General features: G+C 40.7%; 1 protein-coding gene across 7 annotated transcripts; it reads left to right on the forward strand.

Annotated features, from left to right (window-relative positions):
* The first annotated feature begins 369 nt into the window (after positions 1 to 369).
* On the forward strand, positions 370 to 9,846 carry Rbmx (RNA binding motif protein, X-linked). Of its 7 annotated transcripts, none has more exons than XM_013018133.1 (11): positions 370 to 578; positions 981 to 1,059; positions 1,263 to 1,417; positions 1,726 to 1,857; positions 2,051 to 2,157; positions 2,825 to 2,996; positions 3,899 to 4,051; positions 4,299 to 4,413; positions 4,519 to 4,644; positions 4,729 to 4,811; positions 8,542 to 9,846. In XM_013018133.1, exons 3-11 carry the CDS (start codon positions 1,387 to 1,389, stop codon positions 8,691 to 8,693), a joined length of 1,071 nt encoding a protein of 356 aa, XP_012873587.1. In that variant the 5' UTR covers positions 370 to 578; positions 981 to 1,059; positions 1,263 to 1,386; the 3' UTR covers positions 8,694 to 9,846. The 7 variants fall into 7 exon arrangements, with proteins under 7 accessions (XP_012873587.1, XP_012873588.1, XP_012873582.1 ...); XM_013018134.1 differs by lacking the exon at positions 8,542 to 9,846 and adding an exon at positions 7,580 to 7,664 and having other exon boundaries at positions 371 to 578; XM_013018128.1 differs by lacking the exon at positions 8,542 to 9,846 and adding an exon at positions 5,473 to 6,505 and having other exon boundaries at positions 371 to 578.
* Positions 9,847 to 16,388: the final 6,542 nt, after the last annotated feature.

Raw genomic sequence — 16,388 nt, forward strand, 5'->3', positions numbered from 1 at the left:
TTTGGTAAAAAAAAATCCTCAAAGTTCTTTGTTTTCTGTTGTGGAAAATCACCCTATTGCCTTTAGAATGTATGGAAAAGTACAAAGTAAAGTTTTCCACCTTGCCTCGTCCACTTGGACGTTTGATACATTTTGCTTCTTAAGTGAAGCCGGTGCACCATTTTAGCAGAAGGCAAAAACGCGCCTTTGGGGAGAATAGGTGGGGGCAGGGAAGACGGTTAGAATCGGGCGCCGGCTTACATCGCTCTGGAGTCCTGGGAAATGGGAGGAGCGAATAGTGAGTGACAAACAGCCTGGCCAATGAGGAGGCTGGGAACTACTCCCCCTCCCTTCGTGTTTCAAATTCTACGCTTCGTTTCCATCCGGGTTCTTCAGCCTCGTTCCCGGGTAGTATAAAGTTTGCTGTCTCCTTTGTTCGCCCTCGTTGCGCAGTAGTGCTAGCGGCATCTCCGTTCGGTTCCGGGTCTCGGTAGCTGTCATATATACATATACATATATATATATTTTTTGGTGCCGCGCTGTTTGGAAGGTCCGGTCGGCGAGCTCGTAGGAGCTTGGGCCCGTCGCCACCCTCTCCGGTACGTGTCTCCTTTCTTTGGTGTGTTTCTCGCATACTTGGCCACGTTACGGCTTTAGATTATCTCCCTGGAGATGGGGGTGGCGGGCGCCATTTTAAGAGCCCCGAAGGTGCCGACCTATAGAAAGGTGAGCAGGTGAGGAGAAAGCATTTAGGGGGTACGTGGAGGGGCGTGCCTGGTGAAAGTTTGGCTGTCGCCTGCGGGAGTGGGGGCGGAGGTCAGCGCTTTGTGGGCTTGGCGCGGGCGTGGGAGCGACCGCGCCACCGGCGTCCCTGCCTGGGACGGTGCGGCCGCTCGCGTGGGGCATGTGGACTTGGCGGCAGCTTCCTGGGTCAGCGGCGGCCGCAGAGAGGAAGCCTTTTGACTCTTCCCAGTCAGTGTTGGTTTTTTTTTTTTTTTAAGTTAGTTCCTTGATTGGTTGTCGGTTGTGCTGGGCTGAATCCAAGTGTCGCCATTTTGTCTATTCCACGCGGTTTTTAACGTGAGTCTTAATTAGGTTCCGCTACGGTCTTGGGCGCGTTGAGCGTTGGAATATGCGCTTTTGCGTTTCGTGACTTAATATGGAGGGATGTTTTTAATTTTTTTTTAAGTCTGGCAGTAACCTTTTGTTGGGGGTGGTGGCGGGGGGAGGGGACTTGCAAAAGATGAGGCAGAACTTGGCTCAAACTTCGGATCTTTGCTTAGACTTCCTAGGAAATCGTGTGGAGAAAAAGGAGAGCCTTGAGAAAAGGGGCTTGGTGTTAAGTTGCTGCATCTGGCCAGTGACCTTGAATGAGTCCGTAGTCTTTTAAAACCCATCACTGCAGGAATGAGGTGGGGTTGGGCGAGCGAGACTTTTGGTGAGTAAGTAACTAAATAACGAAATCTAGGCTGGAGAGGAAAATGTGGCCTTTCAAATGTTAAATGGCTGTTAATAATAAAAGACAGCCAAGGGAGATTTCAGGGTAATGGTAAATTTAGACCGGCGTTTGCATCTACTTGAATGTGAAGTCGCAAACTTATTTTTAAATTGGTTCCTTAACTGTGTTGGAAGATTATCGCTGTCTTTAGTTACTAAAGGGTTTGGTACAACAGGAGCTACTATTTGAATTGTTGGATAAACTTAAAGAACTTTCTCTGGGACTCAATAATTTTTTTCTTAAAACAGAGTATTACTCGCCAGGAAAAAAAATGGTTGAAGCAGATCGCCCAGGAAAGCTCTTCATTGGTGGGCTTAATACAGAAACAAATGAAAAAGCCCTTGAAGCAGTATTTGGCAAATATGGGCGAATAGTGGAAGGTGAGTTCATCATTTAAAGTATATCGTACGTTATTATAATGAAAACGTAAGCTGTGATGAATATAAATGCACTGATCGTCTGACATGATATTTTGTCCTCTAAGAAGTTCTGAGCTTTCTCTTTACAGATGTACTTTTGTTAATTCCTTTAAACTGGAATAACACCTTTTTTTTAAACATAAACTGTTTTTAGTACTTTTGATGAAAGATCGCGAAACAAACAAATCAAGAGGATTTGCTTTTGTCACCTTTGAAAGTCCAGCAGATGCTAAGGATGCAGCCAGAGACATGAATGGAAAGGTGAGTTATCTTAATGAGTAGCACTGCTATCTCCCAACAACAGTCTCTTTAAGTTCAAGATAGTGTATGCTATATGATAATGTATGTGCTAATGTATGGTATCTTAGAATCCATAATTTGGTAACCTAGATCTGTGGTTCAATAGTTTTCATGATAAGCTAATAACTGTACTGTGGTTTTAAATTTTCATGAACAGTGCAGTGACTCCATCTATTCCTGTGATTGAGATCATCAGTATAAACTCTTAATGGCTGAGTAGGTATGTTAAGCAAATGAAAGTGTCATTTATAAATAACTGTTTACAGCATATTTCTACTTCGGTTGTGGGGCTTGAACTCTGACACTGTCTGAGCTTTTATGGCTGAAGGATAGTGTTCTGCCACTTTAACTCACAGCTCCACTTTGAGTTCTCTGGTGGTTAATTGGTGACAAGAGTCTCATGAACTTACCTGCTTAGAGTGGCTTTGAACCAGGATCCTCATAGCCTCCTGAGTATCTACATTACAGGTGTCATCTACTAGTGCCAGGCTGATAGCATATTTCTTGAATACTTGATGAGCAAACAACATATATGTAATTTAAATATATATAATTTCAGAGGCCTACTTGTCATAGTGAGTCTGCAAAGTCCTTTTTAAAACTTAATAAAACTTAACTATTATTTAAGTCCTTAGATGGAAAAGCCATCAAGGTGGAACAAGCCACCAAACCATCATTTGAAAGTGGTAGACGTGGACCTCTTCCACCTCCAAGAAGCAGAGGTCCTCCCAGAGGTCTCAGAGGAGGAAGAGGAGGAAGTGGTGGAACTAGAGGACCTCCCTCACGTGGAGGACACATGGGTAATGACTTGTGGACTTGGGGCTTAGGGAACTGAAACCTATGCTTTTTGAAAGAATTCAGGCTTTAAAATTGAGAACACTAGCCTTATCTACTGAAATGGGTGTGGAGGCTGGAAATGCAACAGTGGTAGAGTGCTTGTCTAGCATGCATGAAGCCTTGGGTTACATTCCTCAGTTCCACAGGAACAGAAATGGCCTCACATGGCTCTGGGGCTCAAGTGGTAGAGTGCTAACCTTGGGCAAAAAAGGCTCAGAAACAGCTCCTAGACCCTGAGTTCAATTCCCAGGACTGGAAAAAAAAAAGAAATGGTTGTGACTTTGGGAGAAAAACAATGAAAGACCTCCTAAATTAGTATTAATTTACATACTATTATCTAAGGAGTATGTTCTGTTAGAAAAGTCTGTTTTGGGGCTGGGAAGGTAGCTCAGCGGTAGAGTGCTTGCCTTGCAAACATGAGGCCCTGGGTTCCATTCCTCAGCACCACATAAACAGAAAAAGCCGGAAGTGGCGCTGTGGCTCCAGTGGTAGAGCGCTAGCCTTGAGCTGAAGAGCTGAGGGACAGCTCAGACCCAGAGTTCAGGCCCCATGATCGGCAAAAAAAAAAGAATGTTTTGAACAGTCATAGGTGTTAAACGTAAGAAAAATGAAATGGTTTTGTGTCTTGGAAATAACATTAGAAGTACCTTTTATTCTCTTTGGGGGCTAATAGTCAGGCCCTGTGCTTTTAACAGCTAACTCCCACCTCTGCCGTTTGTTTTTAAATCTTCTCAGTTTATAGTGGTCTTCTATCATTGAAAACTGAAGCTATACTCCCTAGCTAAGCAGGAAAGAATGAAAAGGATTTTTTTAGAGGTGTTCTGGATTGTGCCTGTTAAATATATGTTTTTCTCTTCTAATGTAGATGATGGTGGCTATTCCATGAATTTTAACATGAGTTCTTCCAGGGGGCCTCTTCCAGTGAAAAGAGGACCGCCACCACGAAGTGGGGGTCCTCCTCCTAAGAGATCAGCACCTTCAGGACCAGTTCGCAGCAGCAGTGGAATGGGAGGGAGAGGTAAATATTTGAAGTAATAATCTGCTGCCACTAAAAGAGAACTGAGTTGAAAAATTGATTCCAGATGGTCTCGTAGTACAGTTATTGAGCACAGAAAGGAAGGTGTCAGGAAATTCTAGAAAAGATAATTTCTTGATCTCGCTATTACCACATTTTATTAAATCTCCACTTTTCATAAGCTGAATGTGAGTTAGTTTGCATTTTAACTTTTCTCTTTGACTATTTATAAAATGTTTTTTCCCCTAAGCCCCTGTATCACGTGGAAGAGACAGTTATGGAGGCCCACCCCGAAGGGAACCCCTGCCTTCTCGAAGAGATGTTTATTTGTCCCCAAGAGATGATGGATATTCTACTAAAGATAGGTAAGATCAAAGTGTACCTTTTTTCAGTAGTCCTTTTTTTTTTTACTAGTAATGTTGATGGATAGCTCATGCAAAACATAAACGAAATGACTTTTGATTCTGTAGCTACTCAAGTAGAGATTACCCAAGTTCTCGGGACACAAGAGATTATGCGCCACCTCCAAGAGATTACACTTACCGTGATTATGGTCATTCCAGTTCTCGTGATGACTATCCGTCAAGAGGCTATAGGTAAGTGGTTGCTCCTATGCTTGATTGTAAAAGAACAGCTGGGAGAAGGTGGTTGGGCATTTAAACGTTTTGTTTCTAATTTAGTGATCGAGATGGATATGGTCGGGATCGTGACTATTCAGATCATCCAAGTGGAGGCTCCTACAGAGATTCATATGAGAGTTATGGTAAGATACTGTTTAAGGGTCTTGACTATCACCAGCTTGAGATTTTAGGTTCATGAGCTGGTTTTATAGGCTGCGTGGTGCTTGCTTTAAAAGGGACCTTTGCTTGCATTTAAAGGGATAACTTTATCAAGCTGGGCTTTTCCTAGTTTTGTGAAGGGCTTTTGTTTTTTTCAATTTTTTTTCACTTATTTTATTTTTAATTTTTTTTTCCTTTGAGGCTGTTCGCTTGCTTTGGAGGGGATTTTGCTTGCTTAAAATTGGCAGCCTTATGTGTTTTCCCCCAACAGTGAAAAATACAATTAAAAACATTTTTATTAACAAGATCAAATGTTTACCATTGCAATATGACGGAAACTCGACAGTTCACAATTGCAACTTATCACTGGAAAGTGGCCGAGTGTCTACTATAAAATAACAAGCTGTCTGGAATATCCTCTTGAAATACACACCGTCTTCAGTCTTTTCAAACAAACATTAAAATCAATCCATTTCCATATCTCAGCAGATGAGCAAATCCCCATTATGGCCAGCAATGGTAGAGTTTAAAACTTCCCAGTTAAGAAAGTAAACTTAGAATACAAGAATTCTGTAAATTCAGGTTTAAATGTTGTATATATACAATTTATAGTGTTGCCATATTACCTGACCATTGACCCTGCAGGTAACTCACGTAGTGCTCCACCTACACGAGGGCCCCCGCCATCTTATGGTGGAAGCAGTCGCTATGATGATTACAGCAGCTCACGAGACGGATATGGTGGAAGTCGAGACAGTTACTCAAGCAGCCGAAGTGATCTCTACTCAAGTGGTCGTGATCGGGTTGGCAGACAAGAACGAGGGCTTCCCCCTTCTATGGAAAGGGGGTACCCTCCTCCACGTGATTCCTACAGCAGTTCAAGCCGCGGAGCACCAAGAGGTGGTGGCCGTGGAGGAAGCCGATCTGATAGAGGGGGAGGCAGAAGCAGATACTAGAAACAAACAAAACTTTGGACCAAAATCCCCGTTCAAAGAAACAAAACAAAAGTGGAAACTATTCTGTCATAACTACCCAAGGACTACTAAAAGGAAAAAATTGTGTTAGCTTTTTAAAATTTTCCTGTTAAGTTCCCCTTCATAATTTTTATGTTCTTGTGAGGAAAAAAAGTTACACATGTTTAATTTTATTTGTTATTACAAATTGCTTTCAATAAGCAAATGTTAAGTGTGTAAGACTTGTACTAGTGTTGTAATTTTCCAACTTAAAGGCCACTTCCTATCTACTTTTCCCAGTAAGTGAGGCAAGCAATTCTCAGATCTTCCACAAACATCTGGCCACCTAGATATACATTGGTCTCCATTGAGAGATGAATCATCCTGTCTATACAGATAAGCTAGCTCTTAGAGGGTGGTCGGGGTACACTCCTCTTAGGATTTCAGGGTGTCTTCCAACTGAAATCTCAATGTTCTCAGTGTGAAAAACCTGAGATCAGATACCTATGTTAGCAAAGTGCTACTCACCCAGTAAACCCCCCCCAAAAAACAAGCAAACCAACAATGGATAATGCTGGCCATATATTGTCTTTTGACATTTCCTTAGGAATCTGCAAGAGCCTCCCCTTTCCCCTCCCCCAGTAAGACCATTTAAGTGTGTGTTAAACAACTACAGAATACTAAATAAAAAGTTTGGCCAAAACCAACCATGAAGCTGCAAACGATGCTTGCTCTTACTGTTTCAAATTTTTGCAACTCTGTAGTGTCTCACTTTTAAAGGAACAGCTTGATTGCAAAGGAGAAAATAGATAAGCAATGAAGTTATCTCCAACTTCCTAAAGGCTTATGACTTCTAAAAAGTGAATCTATCAGCATTCCACATCAGATTTAAAGCATCAAATGCCTGTGAAACAGCAAAGATGGTAAGCAAAGCAAACTAGTTTTTCCGTCTAAGTCGAAATTGAACACTTACCTTCCTCATAGTACAGTGAAACATACTGTACTTCATGGCAGTGGAAATGCCTTCTAGATTAAAAAAAAACTTTTGGAAAAGGAAATGTTCAATAGCATATTAGAAGTCCTCCAAATTCAACACTTGGATTTAAAAAAAGCATGTATGACAGTTAAAGGCCTTAATACAAGCTGTTTACCGATAGCAGTTGGGATTGGGAGGGGGTATTTTTTAAAGTATTTTCGATGAAGACCTTTAAACATGCTTCATAATGTTTTACACTTTTTTTCAAATTAGTCTTTTAGTCAATATAAGAAATGGCTTAGGTTTGGGGTCCCCCTCACTACCCCTAAAAAGCCATTGCAAACTTGACCTTTAGTTGGATGCCTGACTTGTTTTTAGTTGTGAAACTACACTGTATGGAGAAAATCTATTGCAAGTGGTCTTTAAAAAGCAAAACCTGAGGCAGCATGACCCAGGTCCAGCCATGAAGTTGAAAAAGATGCTCTTGAATATAATAAACTTGAAGACCTCCAACTAAAAATCCTTAAACTGCACTTATTCCTTCAAATAATGTTTTGTCCGTTCAACTTATGGATTTAACGTGGCAGTGCACCATTGGAACAGAATGAGAATCCATAAGCCATGCAACTTAACCATTTAAGCCATTCCAGTCCATTCCAAGCCAGTGAATCTTCCACCACTTAAGAGAAGTAGTAGAACATGAAGTAATGCATTAAGCTGCAAGTCTGAACATAGCTTTCCTTTCTGGAAAAGAGGGCAGTTATAGGCAAATCTTAAAGCATTTCCTTAAGAGAGATAACTAGTTTTTATTTAATTTTTACAGGTTGAACCTTATGGTCATTTTTGTCAAGGAGTGCTGGTTTATTCACAGTAGATAAAGCTGGCAGCAAGAGAAATGAAATGCTAAGGTAGGTTTTTGAAAGAGTACCCTTGAAATATTTTAGTGCTCTGTCCCACTGATGGGCTATGATGTTGGCACTTTTGGTTGGTTGGGGCTTGAACTCTGGGCCTAGGTGCTAAGTTTTTTTTCACTCAAGGCTAGTGCTCTACCACTTTGAGCCACAGCACCACTTCTAGCTTGGCTGTGGTTAATTAGAGGTAAGAGTTACAGACTTTTTCTGCCAGGGCTGGCTTCAAACTGCAATGCTCAGATCTTAGCCTCCAAGTAGCTGGGATCACAAGCGTGAGCCACCAACTCCTGGCTTTGTATTTTTTTGTTTGGATCCTTTGTAGAAAGGGAATGATGGTCACATTGTAAAAAAAGGATGAAGTTCTTTTTAGCTTGTCAGTTTTGAGTGCAATGAGGTTATGTAGGTATATTTCCATTTATGTACCTGTCATGCAATATTCTTAGCTGTTTTCACACCAATTGCTAATATCTTCATAATATGAGAGTTTGTGTTTTCTTTGACAGAAGCTGTGTAGTTAATGCTTTGGTAGATGAGCAAGCTTGTGAGAGTTCATCTTTGCTCCCAGGCATGCTATCAGTGCCTGTTCATTTGCACAGCCACAATCTGAAATGACTGTAATTACTCATAGGAGCTATTGCAGGTTCCAAGTTTGAGTAAGGTAATTTTACTGGCATAATGACAACACACAGTATTGAATTTTAATATTAACAGAGCTGATGCTTACAGTAATGATGATTAATATGGCTGTCTTTTAAAGCATCTGAGCAAATATTTTTCTTCACAGTTGAAGCAACAAATTTAAGAATGGAGGATATGGAGGATGTTGCCTGACAGAATACCTTGTAACCTGATCTTGTGCTTTTTTTTTTTACAGAGTTGTTGAAGCAGAAGAATGCTGATTATCCCAACAGCTGCGTAACAGTGCTCATCACAGTTGGTTTGGTGCAGGCAATAGGTTTTATTTTTGTCTTTTTGAGGGTTCTTGTGGATCTGAGGGAGGCATCCATGTTGGTAACTAGGGAGTAGTAGTTAAGATTTAGTGGTGGAAGGGAAACAGAAATTGGTAAGTGGAGGAGGTACCCAGTAAATGTATGTGGCTCTTCATGAAGATTTTTAAAGCTTTGGCTTTGCTTTTGTTACCTTAAAGTTAAGGCAACAACTCTTAATATGCAAAACTAATTACCACTGAATTTCAGAATGATAAATTAGGTGCTGGGGCTGTATACCCACTCAGAAGTGCACGGGTCTAGCATACTATGAAGCACTCTGGGTTTAATCCCTAGCATTGTCAAAAAGAAGTTTCTGATAATGCCTATCAGAAAGTGGATAAGCATAAGTGGTATGTTTTATCCAGTAGTGTCTGGTGAAACTAGCTTATCAAGAACACATAGTTGTATGGCAAAACCAAAAAGAGGGAGGAATAATAAAGGGAAATGAAACTAAACTGGAAACATTGCTGAGATGATAGCACACTTGAAACTGGAAACAAAATTAGGCCACTTGTTTATTTCATAAGCCTACTTTATCTCAACTCCTAGTCACAGAAACAGATTGTTACAGTACAACTCCAGTTAATGCTTTGGAAACTAGTCAATAGTGTTAAATGCTAATGTGCTCAAAGGAAAAGGAATTGAGTTGCTGCGTTGAAGGAAGCAATTCAACTTTGGAAATTTTTTGCATAGCAGTTTAACTCATGTTTTTAACACTTGTGATTGGGGAACATATGCAAAAAATTTAAACCTCATTGGTCACATTCATAATCAGACTGTGAGGGTATTGACCAAATTTCAGTAGTTGCACTTGAAAAGCTATCTTAGCTCAAGCCTTCCATAATCTTCTACTTGAGTTAGGTGCTTCTAAGAGGACCTTTTGGCTCTTGAGATTTTATTTAGATTTAGATTAGACATCTTAGTTACAGTATAAAATAGAGAAACTAATTGTAGTAAGTATGAATACTAAATTTTAAGGAATATGCTTAAATACAACTGATCAGTGGTTTACTGACTGACCCAGCAGGATTAATTCTCCCATTGGGAAAAGAATTGGTCTTCATTATTTTTGCTGGTTGTAAAAGAATGATAAAAAATGTTTTCCTTGTTTAGTAGATAAACATAGAATTTAGGTATTATAGATCACTTTTTGGAATGTTTTTGTATTGAAACCTAATAAAACTTTTAACGTATCTTTTTGTGACAATGGGTTTTTATTTTTCACATTTTCTGAAATTATATATATATATGTGTGTGGGTTTTTATTTTTCACATTTTCTGAAATTATGAATATATATATGTGTGTGTGTGTGTATATATATATATATATATATATATATATATATGCTTTTACTTTCATATTATGTCTCTTTTCTCCCAAACATTAGTTCTGAGTGCACTGCTGGCCCTTGATTGGTGGGGGGGGGCATGGTCATTACATGTGATTAGGCTTTCTTTATGAAGAAAGAACTTCAGGTATATGTTGTAGTAATAGAGATGGTTTCATTAACAGATACATGTTAAAAGAGATGGTTCCATTGAGTAGTCACAGTAGGGAGGAAAGGATAGCATTCTCAGTCTCCAATTGTGGTTTTAACTCTTAAATGCTTATTTTTTTTAGGAGAGAGGAAGGGTGGCACGAAGTTAGTTCATTTATGACAGTGAATTCCCTTCGGACTAAAGTCCTTCACTGATGGTGTTGATACAACACACAATGTACTGCAATATTTGCATGTAGTTTTAAGTTTCTTGATGTAATTTTTCATTTTTTTATCTTTAAGTGTTGTATAGGGGCTGGGAAGGTGGCTCAGTGGTAGAGCGCTTGCCTTGCATGCATGAGGCCCTGGGTTAGATTCCTCAGTACCACATAAAAAGAAAAAAAAAGCCGGAAGTGGTGCTGTGGCTCAAGTGGTAGAGCGCTAGCCTTGAGCTGAAGAGCTGAGGGACAACAACCCAGGCCCAGAGTTCAGGCCCCACGATCGGACCCAAAAAAAAAACTGTTGTATAATGGGGTTTCAAATCAAAACAATTGGGGCTGGGAAGGTGGCTCAGTGAGAGTGCATGCCTTGCATGCCAGAGGCCCTAGGTTCGATTCCTCAGCACCACATAAGCAAAAAGAAAAAAAAACCAGAAGTGGTGCTGTGGCTCAAGTGGTAGAGCGCTAGCCTTGAGCTGAAGAACTGAGGGACAGCGCCCAGGCCCCACAACCGGACCCCAAAAAAAGAAACAAAACAATTCAGTTGTACCAGGAAGTTGCATGCATTTGACTAAAGAATGCAGCCAAAACCATTAAGGTGATAGCCCTTAGTATTGCCATTCTATTTGTGCACCACATGTTTGGAAAAATTACCTTAAGATTGGGTTTAGGTTTGAGGTTAGTAATGAAATGTTTTGGTAAGTGTACTCCATCAAGATACAGATTATTGGGGCTGGCAAGGTGGCTCAGTGATAGAGTGCTTGCCTTGCATGCATGAGTCCCTGGGTTCGGTTCCTCAGCACCACATAAGCAGAAAAGGCCAGTAGTGGCGCTGTGACTCAACTGGTAGAGCTGAGGGGCAGTGCCAAGGCCCATAGTTCAGGCCCCACGACCTGCAAAAAAAAAAAAGATACAGATTATTGCCGTCATTTCAGTTGACTTGCAACCCTTCTGACAATTGTACCTGATAAAGGAGGAGCCTTGAAGTGTAAAGCTTTTCCAGAAAAACTTTCAAGATTGAGAGTATGTGGTGTGTGTGAGTGCACATACGCACACGCGCGTGCGTGGGTCCTGGGGATTAACTCGGGGCCTAGGCACTCCTTGAACTTTTGTTAAAGATTAGTCCTTGAACCACTTGTGCTGCAGCTCCACTTGTAGGTTTTTGGTAATTTATTGGAGATAAGTCACTGACTTCCTGCCCAGGTTGGCTTTGAGCTTCAATTTTCAGATCTCAGCTTTGAGCAGCTAGGATTACAGGTGTCATTCACTGGTGCCTAGTTATTCAGTGTTGGTTGCTGAGAATGAGTGTAGTATAGTGGTTACTAATAGACACCTTGTTCTGATTTTAGGTTTAGCTATTAGTGAAGGTGCTGTGAATGTTAAGTCACTATATAAAGCAGGTATAGACTTGCTTGATTGGGGAAAGTTGTAATTGACTCAATCAAAGGTGCATGCGTTAAGGTTACTTCTTGGTGACATTTAATCTAGCCCTTGTATGTGCATTATAGTTTATATTGGTATTTTGTCAGGAATGAGGATGAGCAATAATTTTTAGAAAGTATAATGAATACATAATTAGGTGCTAGATTATGGTGAACTGCACAGACCTTGTGTGTAACTTAATCATTCAGCCTTGAGAAAAGCTCACATGGAGATACATTCTTTTGTGTATGTGCATCAGTACTGGGGATTGAATGGGGGCCAGTGCCAGGCAAAACCCAAGATTCTTTATAAAAATTTCTATGCCCCTTTCCAGTCGATAGAACACCCTGATTTTTTTTTTGTCTAGCTGGTTTTTTTTTGTTTTTGTTTTTGTCGGTCATGGGGCTTGAACTCTGGGCTTGGGTGCTATTCCTCAGCTCTTCAGCTCAAGGCAAGCGCTCTATTGCTTGAGCCACAGTGCCACTTGCAGTTTTCTAATGGTTTATTGGAGATAAGAGTCTCACAGACTTTACTGCCCGGGCTGGTTTTGAACCTTGATCCTCAGATCTCAGCCAACAGGCATGAGCCACCGGCACCCAGCTTGCTGTTTTTGACTATATTGTCTACCTGTTTTCGACATGACTTTGAGAATCATCTATCTATGAATTATTCATGTATTACGTATTACTAATTTTTATTGCCAAGTGGAATTCCATTGTTTGAAATGCATTTGTAGTGATGGATATCAGTATTTGGCCATTGATGTTGCTACGAATATTTTTGTACAGGTTGTGGGTGCATTTTTTTTTTTTGGATAAATCTAAGTTGGAGTGATAGGCTAGATGACATCTAACTTGAAACTTGAACACAAGTTTGTTTTCCCTGAAGTTCATCATTGAAAATTTGAGAATTCTAGTTGCTCTATAACAACCTTTTGAACATTGTGTGATACTAAACATTTCTTTAAAAAGTAAAGTTTGGGGGCTGGGAAGGTGGCTCAGTGGTAGAGTGCTTGCCTTGCATGTATGAAGCCCTGGGTTCGATTCCTCAGCGCCACATAACCAGAAAAAGCCAGAAGTGGTGCTGTGACTCAAGTGGTAGAGCGCTAGCCTTGAGCTGAAGAACTGAGGGACAGCACTCAGGCCCTGAGTTCAAGCCCCACGACTGACAAAAAGTAAACTTTGAAGCCATGTATCAGTAATTTATGCTTATAATCCTGACTACTCAGGAGGCTGAGACCCATAGGATTGCATTTCAAAGCTAGCTAATATAGAGAAAAGTCTATAAAGCTCCATCTCCAACTACTAATCAGGAAAATGCCAGGTTGAAGACATGGCCCAAGTAGTATAGCTACAGCCAACTGTGAGCAAGAAAGAATATCTTATGCGTTTGGTATAGTTAACATTACTATTTCACTCATTATGTTAGATTCAACATTTTCTATTGCCCTCTTTTGTGTTCCAGAATCCGTATGCATGTCATCCTATCAATTTTTCATCCGATTAAGTCATAAATTGACTCAGACTTTTGTCCTTTTTAAGAATGGAGTTGTGCCTGTTTTTCAAATGTAGAATTTTCTTTTACATATTCTGGATACAAGCAGTTAGATAACATGTCATATCCTTTTAGTCATCAGTCTTGTCAGTCTTTTTTGTTTTCCTTGAGAAACTCTAATATCAAAACTTGTTAATGGTTCTTACTACTTTCTGTAACCTATCAAGACTGCCTATTTCATGGTCTTGAAGATTTCTTTTGTCAGGCACCGGTGGCTCAAGGTTATAATACTAGCTACTCAGGAGGTTGAGATTTTAGGATCACTGTTTGAAGCCTGCTGGTATGGGGAAATCCTTGAAACTCGTGCACAATTAACCACCTAAAAGGCCAGAAGTGCTTGTGTGGTAAAGCACTACTAGACTTGAACAAAGAAGCTCAGGGACAGCAAATGGCTCTGAAATCAAGCCCCAATATTGGCACATACACACACAAGCTTTCATTTATATTCTAAGCAGACTTGTCATTTGAACTCCTGTAGGCCTATCCATTTTGAATCAGTTTTAATAATGTGGGTAGGAATTGAAATTCATGTTTTCAAATACTGATTGCCATTTGTAACATTTTTTCCCATTTCCTAGGATTCATTTTGATAAATACTTCACCTTTGTGTTCCTCCCTTAAGAGTAGCTCTAGCATCTTTTAAGGAAGATACCCTGAGTGGAAAACATACATCTATGGATCTATTACTGTACATGACGAAATTGATTAGTAATGTAAAGTTTTCTTCCTGGAATATTTCCCACTCAAGTTGCTGTCAGAACCTTCCCACAAATGAATCGGATGTTTTGGCTTTGCTCAATTACAAGAAGGGATTAATAAGCTCTGAAAGCTTTTTGACATTGAGCTTTTTTAGTGCAGTTTTCTGGAGAATACCTAATGTTATTGATGTTAATACCTTGTTTTTCCTCTTAATTACATTCTGTAAAGAAGACAATGAAATTTAACCTTAAGGGGATATAGGATTTATTTGCTTCCAAGCTCTAGTTAGAGAGTTGGGAATTTTCAATGTGGCTATGTGACTGAACATGTAAGATAATTTAACTGGCTTCTGGTGCTGCCTCAGGGTAACATCTAGCTAGCTAGCTTGGCACCACACTCCTTGCCATGGTGAAGAATGATCTTCCCAGCACAGGGTTGGGGAAGGCACAATTAGAAATACCTCTCCTAGTCTCCTTGATCCTTGGTCTTCTCCCCTTAAACCACCAGACTTGATGTTCTCTGCTAATTCCAGTTTCAGCATTACCACTTGTGTTACTGGGCAAATTAATCTCTTGACGTGTACACTTACTGTTCCTGGGGCCTGAGTGCTATCCTTGAGTTCTTTTATTCAGGGCTAGTGCTCTATCTCTTGAGCCACAGCTTCACTTCTGGCTTTTGTTTGCTAATTGGAGATAAGAGTCTTGGACTAGCTAGCTTGGATTCTCACATCACAGCCTCCTGAGTAGCAAGGATTACAGGTATGAGCCAACGTGCCTGGCTGGATATTTGTTTTCTCATCTGTAAATAAGGATAATAGTGTATGTCACAAAATAAAAAAGATGTAATGCCTAGCTCTTGGTAAATGCTGCATAAAAAGATTTTATCATTTTTCCTCTTGGGTATCATCCTCAGGGCTACAGTTGTGGGAGGGAGCCACTACCTTATGTTAGATTAGAATCTTGTCTAGGACAAAAGTCCTTGCTGCAAGCTACTGTTTTTCTTCCCCTTCGCAGTTAGTCACACCCTCATTTTTTTTTTTTTTGGTACACTGTGACACGTGAAGTTCTGCTTTCATTTTGTTTTTCCAGCTTTGACTCCCATTCATTCCTCTTCACTGGCAACTATTTTAATTCATACTTATGTATATAATATATTTGCATGCTGATACTCTGGATCTGGGTACTGTCTCAGCTTTTTCACCCAAGGCTGGGGCTCTGCTCATTGATTGGAGACAAGAGTCTCAAAGATACTCATTCCTGACTTGGCTGGCTTGGAACTGTGATCCCAAGATATCAGCCTCCTGTGTAGTTAGGGTTACAGGCATGAGCCAGTGCCCCAGCCTATTCACTCTTTTAGTTTGGTATATACTCATTTTTTTTTTTTTGTCAGTCGTGGGCCTGGGCACTGTCCCTCAGCTCTTCAGCTCAAGGCTAGTGCTCTAACACTTGAGCCACAGCACTTCTGGCTTTTTCTGTTTATGTGGTGCTGAGGAATCGAACCCAGGGCCTCATGCATGCAAGGCAAGTACTCTACCACTGAGCCACCTTCCCAGCCCCTATACTCATTTCTTTTTGGGTGTGTATATGACCACCCAGAGCATGCTGACATTTGGCCCTATATAGAAACCTAATGACAAAGGTGGCTGAGGGGCATTGGGATGATTACATCTTTCAAGGGATTGCACCAGGCAAGGTTATTACTGGGTTAAAGTATGGCATGACAGCTATATAGACTTAGTAAAATGAACTACTACTTCAGTGGGAAGGGGAGATTTAATTTTTTTTTAATTGGGTCCGGTTGTGGGGCCTGAACTCGGCCTGGGTATTGTCCCTCAGCTCTTTGGTTCAAGGCTAGCGCTCTTAACACTTGAGCCACAGCACCACTTCTGGCTTTTATCTTTTTGCTTATGTGATGCTGAGGATTCAAACCCAGGGCCTTAGGCATGCAAGGTAAGCGCTCTACCATTGAGCTACCTTCCCAGCCCCGAAGGGGAGATTTAGAATGACTTGAGATTCAAGATAACCAGTTGGATCTGTTGCCATACTTCAGTCTCCAAAATTTTACTTGCTATTCCTTATTAATATAAGTGCCTTACTATACCTGTGAGTGGCCTGTGGAGAGTAAATTTCATCTGTCATCTTTAGCACTGTTCACAGCTGATCTTCACTATTATCCTTATTTATTTAGTCGGTTGTGGGGCCTGAACACTGGGCCTGGATGCTGTTCCTCAGCTATTCAGCTCAAGGCTAGTGCTCTACCATTTGAGCCACAGTACCACTTTCGACTTTTTCTGCTTATGTGGTGCTGAGGAATCAAACCCAGGACCTCATGCATGCAAGGCAAGCACTCTACCACTGAGCC

This window comes from Dipodomys ordii, unplaced genomic scaffold (assembly GCF_000151885.1).
Source record: "Dipodomys ordii isolate 6190 unplaced genomic scaffold, Dord_2.0 Scaffold38, whole genome shotgun sequence".
NCBI classification, from domain to species: Eukaryota; Metazoa; Chordata; class Mammalia; order Rodentia; family Heteromyidae; genus Dipodomys; species Dipodomys ordii.

Bases quoted from the DNA above. Each gene is read 5' to 3' on its own strand.
- Rbmx (XM_013018128.1), top strand. From the start codon at position 1,387: ATGAGGTGGGGTTGGGCGAGCGAGACTTTTG. The intron at 1,418-1,725 runs GTGAGTAAGTAA...TTCTTAAAACAG, and splicing joins TTGGGCGAGCGAGACTTTTG to AGTATTACTCGCCAGGAAAA. The intron at 4,812-5,472 runs GTAAGATACTGT...TTGACCCTGCAG, and splicing joins AGATTCATATGAGAGTTATG to GTAACTCACGTAGTGCTCCA.